The sequence below is a fragment of the Stegostoma tigrinum genome, chromosome 24, assembly GCF_030684315.1.
Source record: "Stegostoma tigrinum isolate sSteTig4 chromosome 24, sSteTig4.hap1, whole genome shotgun sequence".
Taxonomy (NCBI): Eukaryota; Metazoa; Chordata; class Chondrichthyes; order Orectolobiformes; family Stegostomatidae; genus Stegostoma; species Stegostoma tigrinum.
The window spans coordinates 21,439,011-21,460,013 of record NC_081377.1 but is presented as its reverse complement, the minus strand read 5'-3'; the positions used below and the strand labels follow the sequence as shown (position 1 = coordinate 21,460,013).

Sequence of the window (21,003 nt, the reverse complement as noted above, 5' to 3'; positions counted from 1 at the left end):
CCCTTTTGAGCCTGCTCTGCTATTCAGTGTGATCATGGCTGATCATCAACTTGGTACCTGTTCCTGCTTTCTCCCTTTGATCCCCAGGAGCTATATCTGATTCCTTCTTGAAAAACATACAATGTTTAGGCCTTGGCCACTTTCTGTGGTTTAAAAAATTCCACAGACTCAACAGTCTGGGTGAAGGAATTTGAATAAAGCAATTGCATGTTTAGGTCAAATTTGCTGATAACACAATAGTGTGAAAGTAAGTTGTAATAGAGCATAATGTGGCAAAATGTGCAACTGTCCATTTGATAGTTGTATAAAGAAGCATTCTGAGATGCTGAGGATCTAGGTGTCCTAATGCACGAATCTCAAGGCTAGTGTGCAAGTGCCGCAAGTCAGTAGAAAAGCTAATAGAATTTATCATTTATTGAGGGGGATTGAATACAAGGATAGGTAGTCTTTGCTTCATTTATGTGGGGCACTAGTGAGACCCCATTTTCAGAACTGCATATAACATCAGAAGGATGCAAGTGCATTGAAAACAAAGCTGATACCATTTACGAGACTTAATACAATTCATTGAGGATATATGAGGAAAGATCAGTTTGTGTGGTATTTGTAATAATAAGAAGTGACTCAGTTGAAGTATGTAAGTTCCTGTAAGGTCTTGGTGGTGCCTACAGAGAGGATGTTTTCTCTTGAGAGCATCTATAACGAGGGGTCACCAATTTTGGAAAAATAAAGTTGAGGTGAAATTTTTTTTTTAGCATGAGTTGCCAATCTTTGGAACGATCTTCCTGAAGAGGTGGAAGCAGAGCTGGTTATATTCTTCGTAAGGGGATGGAAGGCTATCTGGGGTAAATGTTGAATCTGGAGTTGAGGTTAGGGCCAAATCAGCCATGGTCTTACTAAATGATGGAGAAGGCTTTGAGTGAAGAAATTTCTCCTCGTTTCAATCCAAAATGCCTTACCTGTCCACCAGGGGAGACATCATCCCTGGCCTGAATGGCTTACTCCTGCCCTTGTTGGAATGTTCAGATTGAGTGGTTTTTGGTGGGGAGTGACAAGTGGCAGTAGTAGTACAGGCATAGTCGAGGACAGTGGTTTAGTTTTTGCTTAGTTTGCTTTCCTTTGTGATCTTTTAACTTTATGGGCTCTCAAATTTGAGCCCCAAATGTCGACATTGGCTTTCTCTCATAATTTAGGCAAGGAGGTTAGGGGGGAAAAACGTAGATTTGCTATTGGCAATGGTAAATTAACTGTATTCTGTGCTATTGTTTGCTGATAGAGAAAGTGCAAAAGAACTGGAAGGAAGTGGGCTTGAATTGTTTGCACAAGGCAATTTATAATTGTTAGTGGCTTTTCAATTCAAGGAAGAGCCACATTTTATTTTAAACTTAACCAGAAAGGTTACAGTTTGATTAGTGGTGTTTGCCTTAGTTTTTATCATCTTTTTAATTCTGAAATATGTTGCTGTTGAAGTTATCTATGGTACGTTAAGTGGAATAGTTTCCACTAGTACTTTGCAATTCTGAGTGGGAACAGTGCAAAAAAAAACTTGCACTTGCTATTGATTGCTTGTCTTTAACAGGTTTTTTTTTCACCTTCCCAATCCCTGTGCATTTATTTCAGAATAAGACTGTTGCTACCCCAAATCAAGGGGTGTGGGACATGAGAGGCAAACAATTCTATGCTGGTATTGAGATTAAAGTCTGGGCAGTTGCTTGCTTTGCACCACAGAAACAGTGTCGTGAGGAAGTCCTAAAGTAAGTATTCTATCTCTTTTTGGTTTAGAGTTCATTTTGTTCAAAATTTGCTGGAAAACAGTCATGTCAAAAACTTGTGCTTGAAATGTTCTTGTGCATCTTAGTTAACTTCTTTCTTCCAACCCGAAGTTTCCAGTTTCTTTTAGTCTGCATAATTGGATTATACTATTGAAAATACATCTGTACTGTGTATTGTTTTTTGTTTACATTGAAATTACTGCAAGATATAAAATAAAGAAACTTCTATTCCGATGCCAAATGTTCGAGAGCTAGGACAAAGGCAATAGCATCACATAGAAACTGGTGACATTAATTTTTGAACTGCTGGATACAGGTGGGGAGTGGATGGTCTTATGCTTTAATTATGTTCCTTATGTAGCTTTAATTATGTTCTTTGATCTTTGGTTATTGCTCTTTCTTTCACCAGAAACTTTACTGATCAACTGCGTAAAATTTCGAAAGATGCTGGAATGCCTATTCAGGGGCAACCATGTTTTTGTAAATATGCACAAGGTGCAGACAGTGTAGAACCTATGTTTAAACACTTGAAGATGACTTATGTTGGTCTACAGTTGATTGTGGTCATCCTACCTGGAAAAACCCCTGTATATGGTATGTAATATTTTTTATTTACCTTGAGTGTCCTAAGTTTCGGTTATGGCGGACTTTGGATGCTTCCAAGGGCAAAATAAAGAAATTGACCTTTTTTCAGGAGCTGCGGTGTAGGTACTATTTTAGAAAGTAGTAGCAGGAATAGACCATTGAACCTGCTCCTTCATTCAGTATGATCATTGCTGATCATGAATCTGAATGCCATATTTCTGTTCTCTTCCCCATACTCTTGACACCATTAGCCTATAGAAAACTGTGTGTTTTGTATTAAATACATTCAATTACTTTGCCTCCACAGCATTCTATTGTAAAGAATTCCACAGGGCCACCATTCGCTGAGTGACAATTTTTTTTCTCATCTCAATCTAAAATACACACATCACCACGACCAGTTCTGTCCAGCACTGTCAGAATTATGTCTTAATAAAATGCTTCACTTTCTTCTAAATTCCAGTGGACAGTCACAGTTGACGCAGTCTTTCTCCATGCAATCAACAATCCCAGGCATCAGTAATGAGCCTTGAAATATTATAATTCCTACATTGAATACTGACGCAACTGGTAGCTTGTTTCAATATTCCATGCCTTTGGGTTCCTCTGTTAAAACATTTTAGTCTGGGTAATAATTTTTGTTTTGGATTTATGAGAAATATGAAACGTTCCCCAAATTTGTTGTAGCTTGGACGTTGGAATGTAAACTTAAAACTGAAAATTCTACGTTCTGCATTTCCTATCTGAGTCAATTTAAGAGGAAATAGATGGCAAGGGGAAAGCTCCCTGAGAAGGAAAACCCCACGATACCACAACTATGCCTTCAGCAAGCATATTAAATCAGTTTTGCTTAAGTTCTGATGCCAGTTTTTTGGCACAAACTTGATGCTTACAGTGATAGGTGGTGGGCACATAAAGAGACATGTAAACTAATGTAAAAACATTTGGTAACTTGAAATTCATAATTTGTGTATGTATTTGCAGATTACAGATATGGTTACTTCAACATTTTGTTAATTATTTTTTATGGTGCATTATTTGCTTGATAGACCGATTGATTACCTTTTCTAATATTTTGCCACTTGATCATTCCGTAATGCTAAGTAGAAGGTCATTAAATTAGATTTACCAGAATTTTGCCGGGATTGGAGGGTTTTCATTATAAAGAAAGGTTCGAAAGGCAGGGACAGTTTTTCACTTGAGTATAGTAGGGTGAGAGGTGACCTTAGAGTCTTATAAAATAATGATAATGTGTCTTCTAAATAGATAAAGCCAATGATTGGTGTCTTTTCCATAAGGTTGGAGATTTCAAGACCAAGGGGCATATATTTTAGGTAAGGGGAGAAAGATTTTAAAAAAGATGTGAGGGACAATTTTGTTTTTTTTTGCATAGTGGTTTGTATGTGGAATAAATTGCCAGAAGAAGTGGTAGAAGCAGGTACAGTTAGAATGTTTAAAAGACATTTGGAGAAGTACCTGAATAAGAAATATTCGGAGGGATATGAGCCAAATGCAGCAGATGAGACTAGTTTAGTTTGGGATTATGATTGGTATGGACTTGTTGGACCAAAGGGTCTGTTTCTGTGCTGCATGATTCTGACTCTATAAATGAGAAGTGGCTGCATGATTCTGACTCTATAAATGAGAAGTGGCTTGGTGAAATAAAGTTACATAAATCTACTTCTTGGTTTCTAATGTTGAATATACTAATGCACTAATCCCAAGGAAAAAATGTATTTGCTCTGAAAAACTGTTTGCAGGATGGAAGATGAATTTATTTGGGTGATGTCTTTGAGTATAACTTATAGAAATGTTAACATCCAGAGCAGAATGTAGGGATTCTTTCCCTGTTTGCGAACCCATAATAAGTTCTGTGTTCTTTGAAAAACTCTGTCATGTTCAAACTTGCATTTTTCTCTTCTAGCTGAAGTGAAACGTGTAGGTGACACACTATTGGGAATGGCAACACAATGCGTTCAGGTGAAGAATGTGGTCAAAACATCCCCACAAACTTTATCAAATCTCTGCTTAAAGATCAATGCAAAACTTGGCGGAATCAATAACGTCCTTGTACCTCATCAGCGGTAAGTACATTCAATTTGCACTTCTTTGCTGCGGCAGAACATAGTTGTTCTGCAAAGCGGTCACCCAGTCTACACTTAGTTTCGCTAATGCAGAGGAGGCCGTATTGTGAGCAGCGAATGCAATAAATTAGATTGTGTGAAGTGCAGGATTTGGGTCAGACCCAGTTGAGGGCCCTATTGACACCTGTGCTGGGGAATTCTCAGTTGAGGAAGAAGGTGGACGTTGTGGAGGCGACCTCGTCAAGTTGGCCTCATCAGAACATATGCAACGGAGACGGAGGAACTGGGATAATGGAGTGAAGTCTTTAAAGGAAGAAGGGTGCAAGGATATATAGTCCAGGTAGCTATGGGAGTGGGTGAGTTTATAGTCGATATCAGTGTCCAGTCTATTCCCAGAAATGAAAATAGATGTTGAGGTAGGGAGGAGTTGGAGATAGACCAGGTGGAAGTGAGGGCAGGATGGAAATTGGAAGCAAAATTTATGAACTTTTCCAATTCTGTACAAGAGAGAGAAGCAGCACCAATGATAGCATTGATATATTGGAGAAGGAGTTGTGGTTGGGGTCTGGAATAGGACTGGAGGAAGAAATTTTCCCACGATCCGCACGAAGAGACAGACATAACTGGGGCCCATGCAGGTACCCATGGCCACTCTGATTTGAAGAAAATGAGAGGAGTTAAAAGTGAAGTTGTTGAGGGTGAGGATGAGTTCAGCCAAGTGGAGGTGGTGATGGTTAGAGATGGTTCAACCCTTTGCTCCAGGAAGAAGCGGAGAGCCCTGAGACGATCCTGGTGGAGGAAGAAATGATAGTTCCAGTTCCAGATCCAGATGTCAGACTTGGAGAAGAACTTGCCAATGGTAATGTTTCATTTTCCCATCTTTGTTTTATGTGGTGGGGGTCATTGTTTGGAAGGTATCAAAAGGAGCCTTGAGGAGTTGTTGCAGTTAGATCTATCTGCAACAGATATATTGGTGAGGACAAGGCCAAGTATGCTTTTCCATCTTGTTGGTTTCCATCCACCTTCTGCAGACACCCCGTTTAGTAATGGTGCCACCAAGCCAATCTTAGTGGGTGTTTGAAAACCACTTAGTCTCACCTCTCTGTGCTTCTTTTAATCGGTGTTCAACATTGTGAAGTATTGATTCATCAGCGAAGTTGGTTGGATGATAGCTGTTAATCGACAGAAGGTTTCGTTACTCACGTTTGACCTGGTGCCATGAGACTTCTTGGGCTGTGAAGGTGATGATATTAAGGAGGTCATTCAAGTAGCAACTGAAGATTATTAATCTAAGAATACTACCTTGAGGAACTCCTGTAGTAATGTCCTTAGTTGAAGAGTTTGATCTTATAGCAAACAAAATCCTCATACTTTGTGGTAGGTATGACTCTAACTGGTGTAGATATTCTAATTCTGCTTTACTTGGTGGTCTTGATATCACAGTTAGTCAAATGCAGCCTGGTGTTTGAGCAATTACTTAGCTTGCTTCTAGAATTCTGTTCTTACCTCTGTTTGTTTGGACTAAGGTTTTAATGAGAATGAGCAAGTTTTTTTTTGATGAAACCCAAACTGAACATTGGTGAGCAGACACACTGAACATCGATGGCACTTGACACATCTTTCATCACCATGCTGATGGTTGAAAATAGAGTAGTGGTGGTGATTGACCAGACCGGATTTGCCTTTTATGGATATGACATATCTCAGCAAGTTTCCACTTTGTGGTGACTATGTTGCTGTGCTGGAACAGTTAGGTTAGGGTATAGGAATTACTAAAATGAAGTGGAAATAATAAGTGCATTGGTATATTGCAAAATCACAAATTCCAAATATCTGCCAAGCTTTCTTGGCAGCCAAGAAGAAAGAGGAAGCATTTTCCAAATCTAGCATGTGTGTCCATCTGATGTGTTGCATTACATCTGGTGTAGATAACATGCAATAAATATTCAAACACACAAGAGTTTCTTTAGGAATATAGATAACATCTATTATTTGTCCATCTATAATCTATATGTTCAAATGTTTAAATAAAGTTACTGATATAAGATATTTTTCTCAAATGGTGCTAGATAGTGCAGACTATTCCGATTTTCTTTAAAGCTTTCATTTCCTTCAATGGCTACCATGTTTGGGTGACAGAATGAAGCTCTTTAATGGCAACAAAATTTCTTATTGGTTATTAACATTGTAATAACAATATTGAGAGCATTTAGAAACTAAAGCAAATATAGTTTCAGCACTGGATGTTAGTTGCAGGGTCATTATTCTGCTTACTTAATTCATGTGATGTATGTGTGTCATAATTGCAAATTGCTTGCAATGAATGCTAGAAATTTAATACAGTTAGGATAGGAAGCGTGCATTACCAGGAAAGGATAGAGCCCACCCGGGACCCAAGTGGCAAGTTGTGTGGACCAGAAGACATGAGTGAGGTTTTAAGAGTTCTTTGCCTTGGTATTTACTACTGGGAAGGATGATGAAAGTATAGAAATCAGAGAGGACGTTTGTAAGTTTTTTTTTCAAAAACAAAACTGCAATCTAGAGGGAGGGATATTAGCAGTTTTAATGGACTTTTAAGTTCATTAAATACACAGGCCCAGATGTATCCCAGGCTGCTGCGAGATGCAAGAGAGAAGACTGCCTGAGTCATGACATTAATATTCATATACTCTCTGACCATGGAGGACTGGAGGAAATTTTTTCATTCTGCAAGATGGTGGCCTTCTGGAACTCACTGCTTGTAAGGGTGATAGAGGTGGATACCATCATGACATTTAAGTAATAATAACTAGGTGAACACTTGAAATGCTAAAGCATACAAGGCTATGGTGCACGTGCAGGAAAGTGGAATTGGAGTGCATGTCGACCACGTTGGTGGTCATGTCGCAATGATGGGTCCAAAAGAGCTCCTTTCTGTGCTTGAAAACTCTTGACTCTATAACATATCTATTATATATTAACTTGAGGATTCACCTAAACCAGAATTATTTACCCTGATCAACCAGTTAGGTATTAGTGTTGAACCTCAGTATTGCATTTTAAGAATGTGAAGATTTGTATTATATTTAGGCCATCCGTGTTCCAGCAGCCTGTCATCTTCTTGGGAGCAGATGTCACCCACCCTCCAGCTGGAGACGGCAAGAAACCCTCCATTGCTGCTGTAAGTTTTTAAGCGCTGTATTAGAAAACAATTCCTGGCAACGTTGAAGAATTTATTATACTCCGGTTCAGAAAGTTATTGTGCCAAAAGCCGAAGTTTACTGAACAGAAGTTGAAGCACTCAATTTGAATTTAATATTCTCAGTTGAAGGTAAAAATTAGCCAGAACATTATTTGACTGAAAAACACACAGCTAAGGTACTGGTAGCAGTGGTCATTGCCCACATTAATATCAGGTGAAGAATGTTAACAGGAAAAAAGTGTGTTTTGTGGCTCAATGTCATGCAAGAGGGAAAAAAACTTGCTGTTCTTGGTTAGCTTTTCTAGTTAGGTTAATGGATAGCAGTGTTTCGTGTTATGTATTCAACTACATACTTCTATCCAAACATTCAAGACAGTCCCTCCCTTCACAGTTGTCTCTGATGCTGTGGTAACTGTTTAATCCACAACAATCTACAGTTAAATATTAATATATTGGTCTGCTTTCTAGGTGGTTGGTAGTATGGATGGACATCCGAGTCGCTACTGTGCAACAGTACGTGTGCAAACATCAAGACAAGAAACTTCTCAGGACCTGCTGTTCAGTCAGGAGGTGATCCAGGATTTGTCCAACATGGTGCGTGAGCTCCTGATTCAGTTCTATAAGTCAACCCGCTTCAAGCCAACACGCATTATCTACTACAGGGGTGGAGTTTCTGAAGGACAAATGAAGCAGGTTTGTGTTGGTGAGATGCTTAATAAATCATGGAATCATATAGTAGAATAATGCAGAAGAAGGCCTATCAGCCAATTAAGTCTGGTGGCTCTTTGAAAGAGCAATTTCCAATGAATTCATGACTCACATTATAGGGGAATCTGCTCACTAAACTTCTTTAAGTAAAGCTTCAAAATAGCTAAAGTCCATTAATCTCAATTTTGCCTATAAACTTATAGTAAGTTTTTGATATAAATTTGCATGGTTCTCTGCTGTAAATGCCAAGCCAGCCTCTCGGCTTGCTCCTCCTTGTTCTCCTAATCTTGTGCAGTTTATCCATTTGAACTTGCTGTGACAGAAACCATTCATAATTGTGGCTTCCACAATAATGACTTCTTGAAACTGACCTCTAGAACAGTTGGCTTGTATTCATGCTTCTTTTTGATGGCATCCATAATCTGAGAAATGATTTGTTATCACTAGTGGGTTTTCAGGCTCCTAATCTCCCTAGATGCAATGGCAGGAGTTTTGGTCGTGATGTTTGGAGGCAAGAATGACAGCTTGACGTTCTTGAGTCCAGCAGTGTTGGGGTGAACAGGACAGTTATCTACGCTCATGATCTTTTTCTTCCATTAATACATTTTGCCAACTTTCCTGATCCAGACTTCAAAAGTGCTAGAGGTCATGCAGGAGATTTTGTTGGCCTTATTTTGCACAGGATATTGCTTGGCATTTGCAAATTAATGTGACTTCTTGAACTTCTGTATTGCAAGAAGAGACTGTGTGTTTTCCACGCCATCCATTTTGGCACAGACTTCTTTCACTTTCTGCCATACATGTTTAATCTTGAAACATCTATGGTCAATATTCTAAAGCATGGCAGAACTGTCTGATTGTGACAATGTTAAAAATGTCGCATTGTGCATACTTGTTCAGGACATGGGTGAGCTCGTTTTTGCAGTTAATTGTCTGTCATTGCCTCCATAATTGCTACATTCTCACTGCTTACCAAGTGGAATATAATGCCATACCTTGTCTTGAATTGGCCGTTCATTGGTGCTTGTAGTCCACCTTCTTTGCCAGGGCGCTACCTCTTTCTTGCAGAATTGGACCAGAAATTGAAATGTTCTTCACTCCAGCTACCCCAAGAACCAAGAGGCGAGCTTCTTTGAAATTGAGATAGATAGTGGTTTTCACCCTCTTCTTAACTAGAGAGAAGACCTGTTTGTTCAGCAGCACAGTTTCCACTTGCTGTATTGATTTCAATTTGTCTCTAATCAAAAGCACTTTTAATTTTCTGACTGATTTAGCCATAGGATTTGAATTTGCTTTCACAGGGATATCTTGATGTCAAGTAATGAATTGGCTTCAAGATTTTTGCACAGTCAGATGGCCTAGCTCTGCTTTGATTTGTTAGTGGGTCATATGACAAGTTTGCATGACTTCGACTTATTCGGAGTTAGCAGTCCAGAACTTCAGTTTATCTTGGGTGTCATTCTGTTGGATTTGATTGACAGCTGGTGGGGATGGTTGATAATTTCAACACAACCAGAATTTCAGGTTATCCAAATGTAATTACATGTGATTTCACTGTAACTTGTGCAAGTCCCTGTGTCTCCAGCATCGATTCAATAGTTTGTACAAATACCTATAAAGTTCCTAATTGATTTCACTGTAACTTGTGCAAGTCCCTGTGTCGCCAGCATCGATTCAATAGTTACTGTACAAATACCTATAAAGTTCCTAATTGAAGGGTATCTTCAGGCAATGCATTCCCAAATCTTAAATGTTCAAATATTGTCATGTCACCTTGGCAGATATTTTTAATCACCTGTTCAGATATATTATGACATGTCTGGAGTAGGTTGGATTTGAACCCAGTCCTTCTAACCCAGATGAAGGGACATTACCACAGTGCATAAGAGCCCTGATGTCACCTCCCACTGGCACTTTTGCCAATCACTTCAACTGTCTGTCATCAGCTGTTGAAGACAGTCATTTGAGCCTGCAATAATTTGAACACGTATTTTTTTTCTGAAGAAGGGTCTGATGCTGCTTGACTTGCTGTGCTCCTCCAGCTCCACACTCTGTGTTACCTCTTTAATTTTTTCAGATATGTGTTCTCTTTTGTAACATATATAACATGATAGCCAATTTGCATGGTCCTTTAAAATTCTTTACACCCATTTTTTCTGGTCATTGATGTCATATTTCTAAAATATTGCACTGCATTTAATCTTTAACAAAGTAGACTAATATGATCAAGCTTTGCAAGTCTATTTTTGGTTATAGCTGGGGATGAATCTTATCCTTTTATTTTCCTTCAAATAGCTCAGCTGCCTCCTGACAGCCTCTTAACCAAACTTGTGCAATTGCATTATCAATCCTAGTAATACTAATTCCTGACCTTGGTTTCACCACTGTTGAGACACTGAATCGTGTCAGCCTTCTCCCTAAAAATATGAGTGGTTGTTATCTTTTATCTCTGTGCACAGTCACAGTGGTATTAAAGGCTTGGAAGAAGAATGCTAAGCCTGGGAAAAGGATGGTCAATTTAGAAGGGAGCCCTACTCTTAAATAACTAGCCACAGCTATTTCATCGGACAAGGGTTGGCGGAATAAGCAATGTGCTAAAAATTAATAATAAGGAAATAACACTCAATGGAACTGTAAATATCCTTGCAAAATGTGTTCCTTTTCTGTTCAAACTTGCATATAGGTTGCCTGGCCTGAGCTTATTGCCATTCGGAAAGCCTGTATTAGCCTGGAAGAGGACTACAGACCTGGCATAACATACCTTGTTGTTCAGAAACGACATCATACGCGACTGTTTTGCGCTGACAGAAGTGAACGGGTAGGTGGCCTCGCATGCAAACATGCTATACTATATCGAACAATCATGCTAGGTAAATGTATTCACACTTATGGAAACAAACTGTATAATGTGGGAGTGTCCCGCATGATCCCTCCTGATTACTGGCCCATAACCGATATTAATTTTGGGGTGTGGGGGGAGAGAGTGTGTGAGCGAGCGCAGGTGGGGGGGAGCGGGGGGAGAGACTGTGAGTGAGTGAGCGAGCTAGTATAGTGTGGTGGGGTCACCTATAGTGCAACATGAACCCAAGTTCCTGGTTGAGTCATAGGTACCAAACTTGGCTATCAGCCTCTGCTCAGTGACTCTGCATTATTTTGTATTCTGAAGTCCGCCTTGGAGGTCATTTACCTGAACACATGAGGCCGCTGAAGTGTTCCCCCACTGGAAGGGCATGTCCCTGTCTGGCGATTATTGCGCAATGTCCATTCATCCATTGTCATAGCATCTGCATGGTTTCACCAGTATTCTATGCCCTGGAGCATCTTTGCCTACAGCGCATGTGACTTTGCCAACATTGCCTATCTTGTGACTATTTGCAGTGCGTGTGGTGGGTACTGTTCCCATGTGTAATGGTAGTGTCTGTATTGAAGATCTGACATGTCTTGCAGAGGTCACTATTACAGGGTTGTATAGTGTTGTGGTCGATGTTGTCCTGCAGGCTGGATAGGTTGCTGCAAACAATGGTCTGTTTAAGGTTTGGTTGTTTTGAAGGCAAGAAGCGGAGGTGTGCAGAAGATCTTGGCAAGGTGCTCGTTATCATTGAAAAATGTGTTGACAGCTCTCTGCTCTCGTTCTCGCCGTCGCTCGCTCTCTCTCACGCACATGCATGTGCACACATAGATTCATGTGTGTGTGTGCATTTGTATTTGCATTACGTTCTAGTTTGTTCAACAAGCACACAATTTATAGACAGTTGGTCAATATGGCATTTTAAAACTTCCTACTTTTAAAAATAAAACCAGCCTGACTCCAAACCAAAATACAAGCAGATTCTAAACAAGGCTTCACACCTAAAACACGTTGTCTAACCTAAAATGTCACCACCTCTTTACACTGATAAAGTTGTCTTAGGACAGTGACTTCAAAGGAACTTTGAGATTCACATATACATATTAATCAATTAAAACCTTAAAACTGATTTAAGGATTTAACAACAACTTAGGTTTGTTTGGTGTGAGTCTTTGATTTTTTACTTATAAATTCTGTGTTTGATACTACCTCTCACTAACACCCGAAGAAGAAGGAGTAAGACTTCAGAAGCTTGTGTTTGCAAATAAACCTGTTGGACTATAACCTGGTGTCATGTGACTTCTGACCTTGTCCACCCCATTCCAACATTCCTTCGCCTCCGCTGCATCTGCTCCCAGGATGAGTCATTCCACTCCCGTACATCCCAGATGTCCTTGTTCTTCAAGGACTGCAACGACCCCCTGCAGTGGTCGAGAATGCCCTCGACTTTGTCTCCCGCATTTTCTGCAACACATCCCTCAAGCCCCGCCCCCAGAATAACCGCCAAAAGAGAATTCCCCTAGTCCTCGCATACCAACCCACCAACCTCTGGATACAATGCACCATCCTCCGACACTTCCACCATCTACAATCCGACCCCATCACTAAACACATTTTTGTAACCCCACCCTTGACTGTCTTCCAGAGAGACCACTCTCTCCACGACTCCCTTGTCCGCCCCACACTCCCCTCCAACCCCACCACACCTGGCACTTTACCCTGCAACTGCAGAAAGTGCTACACCTGCCCCCACACCACCTCCCTCACCCCCATCCCAGGCCCCAAGATGACTTTCCACATCAAGCAGATGTTCACCTGCACATCCGCCAATGTGGTATACTACATCCGCTGTACCCGGTGTGGCTTCCTGTACATTGGGGGAACCAAGCGGAGGCTTGGGGACCGCTTTGCAGAACACCTATGCTTGGTTCGCAATAAACAACTGCACCTCCCAGTCGCGAACCATTTCAACTCCCCCTCCCATTCCTTAGATGACATGTCCATCCTGGGCCTCCTGCAGTGCCATAATGATGCCATCTGTAGGTTGCAGGAACAGCAACTCATATCCCGCTTGGGAACCCTGCAGCCCAATGGTATCAATGTGTATTTCACCAGCTCCAAAATCTCCCCACCCTCCACTGCATCCCAAAACCAGCCCAGCCCATCCCCGCCTCCCTAACCTGTTCTTCATCTCATCTATCCCCTCCTCCCACCTCAAACCGCACCTCCATTTCCTACCTACTAACCTCATCCCGCCCCCTTGACCTGTCCGTCCTCCCCGGACTGACCTATCCCCTCCCTACCTCACCACCCATACTGTCCACTCCACCCATCTTTTCCTCTATCTGTCTTCAGTCCGCCTCCCCCTCCCCCTCCCTCCCTATTTATTTCAGAATCCTCTCCCCATCCTCCTTTTCTGATGAAGGGTTTAGGCCCAAAATGTCATCTTTTGTGCTCCTCTGATGCTGCTTGGCCTGCTGTGTTCATCCAGCTCCACACTCTGTTATCTCATTGGCACCTCCAAATCAGTTTATGATGAACATGAAGAGGAATTTCTTCTGAGGGTTGAGTTCTCAGAACTCCTTGTCACAGAGAGCTGAATGGACAAGGTCCTTCTATATATTTAAGGTTGAGATAGATTGTTGATCATTAGGGGAATCAAATTACGATGAAAGGGCAAGAAAGTGAACCTAAGGAATGTCCGATCAGCTGTGATCCTATTGAATGGTGAAGTCAGCTTGAGGGGTCAAATGGCCTATTCCTGTTCTTGTTTCTTATTGCCATAATTGCTTCTGCATATCTCTGCCACAAAATTAAGTACTTTCAACTCTGTCTAGTTTACCTAATAATACGTCGATGGTTTAAGATCCTTTTAATTTGGATAATGTTTTTGAATGTTTAAACAGTGTAACCTTTTTTGTAAGAGAGGTTTCACCAGCTGATAATTAATTATAATGTAAATCTTTCATGTGAAAATCAACGTGGTCTATGGCTATTAAAGAAGAGCATCCTATTGCAAATGTGTCACTATGGTCTCATTTAACTGAGTTAGACAATTGTGTGTTTTATGACGCATTCTAGACGTTAATCTAGGTGGATACTTCAGTGCACTACGAAGAGAGTGCTGCACTGTGAGGTACTGACTTCGGGATGAAATCTTAAAACAAGCCTTCCTCCGTGGATACATAGATACCATGGCACACTTGAAAAACAGCAGTGCTTTATTAATATTTATCCCTCAAGTAACATCTGAGAAACAGATCTCCCAGATTTTGCCATCTGTAGATTTGATGCTATTCTTTTGTATTTCAAGAAGGACTAAATTTCAACAGTACCTAATTGGCTATAAAGTGCTGTGAGTATCTTCAGTCTAGGAAACGAGCCAGAGATGTGTTACATGATTATTGAAAAAGATTTGTAGCTTTTGGTTTTTCTGTAACTATTTTTTAAGAACAGTTTATTCTTCATTGACAGGTGGGTAAAAGTGGCAATGTTCCTGCTGGCACAACTGTTGACAACACCATCACTCATCCTTCTGAGTTTGATTTCTACCTCTGTAGCCATGCAGGAATTCAGGTACAGTTCATTCTATTGCCTTGTTTTGATATTTAAATTTGTTTAAAATTTCCAAGATTTTGCATTTTTTTGCAATGATTGGACAGGCAACCATTCTTTTCGCAGACTGTCTTTCTTTTGGTTTCAGCTGTCTGTTGCCCCAACTCTTTGAAAAACGCATGAATATTCTTTGACCTGATGTATTTGTTTATTTAATTATTTGAACTCTACTGCTGAATGAGACTGCCAGGCATATTCTCTGTCCTCACAGCAATAAGCATTAATGCCACTTTACTTGTATTCTTAGGGTACCAGTCGTCCTTCACACTACCATGTCTTGTGGGATGACAACTGCTTCTCAGCTGATGAATTGCAGCTCCTTACCTATCAGCTGTGCCATACTTATGTACGATGTACACGTTCTGTCTCAATTCCTGCACCAGCATATTATGCCAGACTGGTTGCTTTTAGAGCAAGATACCATCTTGTGGACAAAGATCATGACAGGTAAAGTTTTGGCCTGGCTTTGTAATTTGGTATTCTAGTCATAGTCTTACTGAGAAAATTGAATTTATCCATTGCGATTGGTTGGCTTACCGAGCTGGTTTGTTGTTCCGCAGATGTTTCGTCACCATGCTGGGTAACATCCTCAGTGCAGCCTCCGATGAAGCATCGGTGTGTTTTCCCGCGTGGTTTTTAAACTGTCGAGTCTGTTGAGCTGGATTCCCTGACTTCTGGTTTTTCTTCATAGTGGAGTGTATATGGGGTCGAGTTCTGTGTGTTCATTAATGGCTTTCTTCATGAAGTACTGGGCTTCTAGGAATTCCCGTGCCTGTCTCTGCTTAGCTTGTCCCAGAATTTTGGTGTTGTCCCAGTCAAATTAGTGGTTCTCCTTATCCATGTGGATTGAGATGAGTGAGTATTGGTCATGTCTTTTTGTAGCCAGTTGCTGTTTGTGTACCTTTGTTGTTAATTTCCTTCCCGTTTGTCCGATGTAGAGGAGGTTGCACTGAGAATGTTACCCAGCATGGTAACGAAATGTCTGCGGAATGAGAAACCAGCTCAGCGAGCCAACTGATCTCAACACCCACAACCCAAGCTACAAATCTACTCCAAAACCTTAGTGAATTTCTCCATTTTAGACATAACATTACATCATTAATTAGTCCTGTTTCCAAAGCCATTTAGCATCCCTGCGTGTAAAGTTAAAATATGCCCAAATAGATGGCATTGAAATGGAATCCTCACTATGTCCAGCTCTTGCTGACCTCATTGTTGAGTTCAGCAAGAAATGTCTTCAATGGGATAATATATCTAACCTCTAAGCTTTGCATTTTTGTGATAAGTAGATGATATGTTTGCTATATTTAGGGTTGCAGATGCTTCCAAAAATTTCCTGACAAATCTTCATGCCCTCTGTCTTGCGTTCAAAATTCAGCATTAAAATCGTGCAGTCAAATGAGCACCCTTTCTTTAATGTCCCAGTTGTGAAAGTGGCTGGGGTTTCCCTACTGCTGTCTGCAGGTACAGGTTGGGATTCCTACACTGGCCTTGTTGGCAACCTCTTAAATAGGGCCTGGTCTATTTCTTCACCTTTTTATACTGAACTTGGCACATCAACGTCAATCTCCAGAATAATGACTACACCAATCAGATCATTTCTTGCCATATGTCAATTCAAATTCACGAATAGGTCACATTTGGTTCAGGAGAGTTCTCATTGTGACTCCATCTCTAATGTTTGAGCTGTAGATGAAGCTAGGTTTCATGCTGCTATTATGCAGTAGCAATACCAGTGGTGTTCACCACTGACAAAATGTCGCTGTGAAGTCCAAAAATATTCTGCCTATCACACAGATGAGTAATGAGATACATAAAATTCAGTGGTGCTAGGTATTTAGTCTGTACATCCCATAGACTGGCAGCACATTCCTTTCGCTGTTTGCAACAGGCAAAATGTTGACTCAGCCAGTATATGCTTGCAAAATGGAAAATATATTATCCAGTATTAAATACAATTCTGCAAAGTTGATCATGCTTGCTAAATAATTAAGAATACCAAGATTTATTCTGATAACTAATTTAGTATGGTCAGTCAAATTGTAGTATCATGCACGTGCATGCAGTAGAAGCTACGTTGTATTAATACGTGGAGGCCAAATTCTTTACAGCAGAAAGAACTTGTATTAATACTGCATCTGTTTCAACACCACAAAATAGGTGACAGCCATTCTCTGGTACATTTCTCAGGGCAATGCCTTGACCAATCTAACTCAGCTTTCCTAGTTTAAAATTTAAACAAAGCTGTCAGTCATACTCCAATTTCTACATTCTCCCTTTTTCTACATTCTTAATGTGCTTACTGCTTAAAGTTCACTTGTCAACCAACTAACCAACCCCGTTTTCCTATCACCCAGTATAAATGTTGTTTTCACATTATATTGGTACTTCTTGCAGATTGTGCTGATGAATACACAATGAAAAGCTTTAACAAAATCCCTTTTCAGCAATACTAGAATTAAATTACAGGTTTTTCTATTATAACACGTTTTGTTAATGTAAATCGGCTGTAATGCAATTGATGAATGGTGGAAGCTGGTTGGATAATGCAAACTTCCTGCTGTTCAGATATGGTGATTTTCTATGGTGCATGGCCACACAAGAATGCAACTGTTGCATTATAGGACAAATACCTGTAGTTATTTGGCCATCAACTTGAGTTCAGATCTTGTCTCCTTTTGGTCTTGAGTTTAAATTTTTTGAGTTATATATGCAGGGAACTGACCTTATGGAGAAAAAGGAAATCAAATTTGAATTCCTTACTGTGTCCCTAGTTAACTCGCTGAGAATATCATGTGTGTTCCACCTTCCTGTATCAAAGGGGGCACATGGGTTGGGAGTTCCCATATGAAAAGGAGCACATGGGTTGGATGAATAAAAACATATGTTTGTGCCTTTTAAAAACAATTTTCACTTGACAAAATTTATTTTGGTTCCTATTGAGGTAGTTCCTCTTTTCATATTGGATTAAATGACCAGAACATTATTGGTGGGTTGTGTAATCAGCTTTGATAATCGCAAAGTTTACAAAAATGTTCCAGCAATTCTCTTTAAATATGGCTGCCCATTGTGTAATACTGTGCATAACAAGTCACTGACTTCACCATGCAATGGTCTTAAAGTGCCAGTATGAATGGTTTCAAATGATTGACTATTTAGACCTTTTTAAAAATTCTTGAGTTTTGCGATGAAGTTTGTGATTTCCAATTCCACACTTTTAACATGTTCCTCTTGTTGACTGTAGTTTTTGGCTTTAAAATAAGTTGAGGTTATATATGTATCACCAATGACAAACACATCTGCAAACCTGTTTACAATCCTGAGCAGCCAAATTCTAGGCACTTATAAAGAGACAAAATGTTGCAGAAGTGGAAAGGACAAATGAGTTGTAAATTGTTCTAAAAATGTATGGTTGCAAGAGGGATTTGCTAGTTGCAGCTACTTTATTCTTTTAACAATAATGTTTTATTATTTTGCACAAGTTTTCTGGCTGATAGTCCTACAGCACAGAAACAGACCCTTTGGTTCAACTTGTCCATGCTGGCCAGGTTTCCTAAACTTTGCCTGCATTTGGCCCAAAGCCCCCTAAATCTTTCCTATTTGAGTGCCTGTCCAAACGTCTTTTAACTATTGTAATTGTATTTGCCTCTACCACTTCCTGTGGCAGGTCATTTCATACACACATCCTCCATGTGAAAATATTGCCCTTCAGGTCTCTTAAATCATTTCCCTTTCACCTTAAACCTATGGCGTCCAGTTTTGGACTCCCCTACTGTTGGGAAAAGATTTTGGCTATTGATGTTATCTATGAGCCTCTATAGAAGGTCAGCTCTCAGTCGCCTACTTCCAGGGGAAGGAAGAAAGTCCCAGCCTATCCTGTTTCTCCTTGTAACTCAAACGCTCCAGTCTTGGTAACAATCTTGTAATTTTTTTTTGCATCCTTTCTATAACAGGGCAATTAGCTCTCTGACTCTATAATTGTACACCGCACTCCAGTGTGGCCTTACCAATGTCTCGTACAGCTGTACAAGACTCCCCAGCTCCTGTACGCCAATGCTCTGACTGATGAAGGCAAGTGTGCCAAAGACCTTCACCACCCTATCTATCTGTCATGCTGCTTAAAAGGAAATATGTCCCTGCACCCCTCAGGGTCTCTGTTCCATGGCCCTGTGATTAATCGTGAATTCCGGCCCTGATTTGCCTTGATTTTGTGTTTGATTTATTGTTGCCATGGGTACCAAGATGTGGTAAACTGTTGTTTTGCATACAATACAAGCAGATTGTACCGTACAAAACACATCTGGGTAGCAGAACAGAGTGCAGAATATAGTGTCGTGGCTGCAGAGAGAGAGATCAGAATTAACGTTAGAGGGGTCCAGTCAAATGTCTGACAAGAAAAAGCTGTTCTTGAAACTGTTCATTCTTGTTTTCAAACTTTTGCATCTTCTACACAATGGAGGAGAGCAGAAGTGTAACCGGGGCGGGAGGTGTCTTTGATTTTTTTTTTGGCTTTCACGAGACAGCAGTAAGTATAGGTGGAGTTGATGAAAGGAAGACTGGTTTCCATGTTGGACTGGGAATTTTTTCACAACTCTAGTTTCTTGTGGTCTTGGGAAGAGCAGTTGCTATTCCGTGCTGTGACGCATCCAGATAGGTCTGGCCTCCATGTGATTTCAGAATTGCAATAATGTGGTTGACTCTGAACTGCCCTCTGGGCAATTCAGAGATGGTCAACAAATGCCAGTACAGCCAATGATGTCCACATTCCATGAATGAATGTATCTATAAAAATAAGTAAGAATCATAATGGACATGTCAGATTTCCTTAGCCTGTTGAGGAACTAGAGATGTTGTATTTTCTTGACCGTCGCATCAATATAGGTAGACCAGGACAAGTAGCTAGTGATCATCACTCCCAGGAACTTGGCACTCTTGGCACACTGGATATAAATGCAGAGGCAGGAACTTCATCTGGGCCAGTTGCTTTCCATGTGTTCACTGTCAAGAAGGCTGATCTAACATCAACCTCAGCACGTTTGATGCCGACAGGGACGTGCCCTCTCCACTTTGTGAAGTCAATAACTGTTGATAGAGAGATTGTTGTCTTTATACCATGCTGCTAAACACTCAATTTCGTTCCTATATCCTGTCTCTTTGTTTTGAGATCTCACTTACAACAGTGGTGTCATGAACAAACTTGTAAATGGAGTTGGTTTGAATTTAGCCATGCAGTCATGAGTATATAAGTAGTATAGTAGGGGGCTGAGTATGCAGCCTTGTGGAGCACCTATGTTGAGGATTATGATTAAGGAGGTGTTGTTATGTATTCTTGCTGATTGCAGTCTCTGGGTCAGGAAGTTGAGGATCCAGTTATAAAGGGGGCAGCCCAGACCTAAGTCTTGGAGTTCAGAGATGAGTTTGTCTGGAGTTAGTGTTGAACGTGGAGCTGTAGTCAAAACGTAGGAGCCTGACATTGGTATCCTTGTTATCCAGATGTTCCAGGGATATGAAGGGCCAGGTAGATGGCATCTGCCATGGACCTGTTGCTCCGGTAGGTGAATTTGCGAAGGACCAAGACAGGCTGGAATTGATGTGAGCCATGTCTAACCTTTCGAGGTATTTCACAATTACGGAGGTCAGAGCCACCAGGCAGTATTCATTGAGGCATGTTACATGAGTTTTCTTTGGCACTGAGATGATGGTGATTTTCTTGAAGCCGGTGAAGACGTCAGATCATAGTAAGGAGAGATTAAAGATGTCTGTGAATACTCTGCTAGCTGGTCCACACCAGATATAAATGCAGAGGCAGGAACTCCATCTGGGCCAGTTGCTTTCCATGTGTTCACTGTCAAGGCTGATCTGACATCTACAGCAGTGACTGTGGGTACAGGTGCATCTCAGGCTGTTGAGATAGGTGACATCATTTCACTGACCTTCTTCTCTTCATTTTGAGTGTAGAATGCAGTGAGCTCATCAGGAAGGGATGTACTGTTGCCCTGATTCTGTTTGACTAGTAACTTGTAGCCTGTAGCCCTTTGTTGCGTAAGCCTTGCCATAGACAACAGGTGTCCGTGTGGTTGGTCTAGGCCTCCAGCTGAATTTGGTGTTGCCTCTTGGCATCTCTAGCCTTACAAAAGTCATACTCAGATTTCATGTATAGGTCAGGGTTGCCCAAATTGAACGCCTCTGACCTGGACTTCATTAGAGAGT

At 40.7% G+C, this 21,003-nt stretch overlaps 1 protein-coding gene across 2 annotated transcripts in view; it reads left to right on the top strand.

The window, feature by feature from the left end:
• Nucleotides 1–21,003, top strand: part of ago4 (argonaute RISC component 4) — a 78,160-nt gene that overhangs the window by 45,754 nt on the left and 11,403 nt on the right. For both annotated transcript variants that reach the window (XM_048557842.2, XM_048557841.2), the window contains exons 11-18: nt 1,621–1,754; nt 2,182–2,366; nt 4,282–4,441; nt 7,511–7,601; nt 8,091–8,315; nt 11,014–11,148; nt 14,653–14,754; nt 15,041–15,240. In XM_048557842.2, coding sequence (XP_048413799.1) covers nt 1,621–1,754; nt 2,182–2,366; nt 4,282–4,441; nt 7,511–7,601; nt 8,091–8,315; nt 11,014–11,148; nt 14,653–14,754; nt 15,041–15,240 — 1,232 coding nt within the window. The remainder of the gene's footprint in view (nt 1–1,620; nt 1,755–2,181; nt 2,367–4,281; nt 4,442–7,510; nt 7,602–8,090; nt 8,316–11,013; nt 11,149–14,652; nt 14,755–15,040; nt 15,241–21,003) is intronic.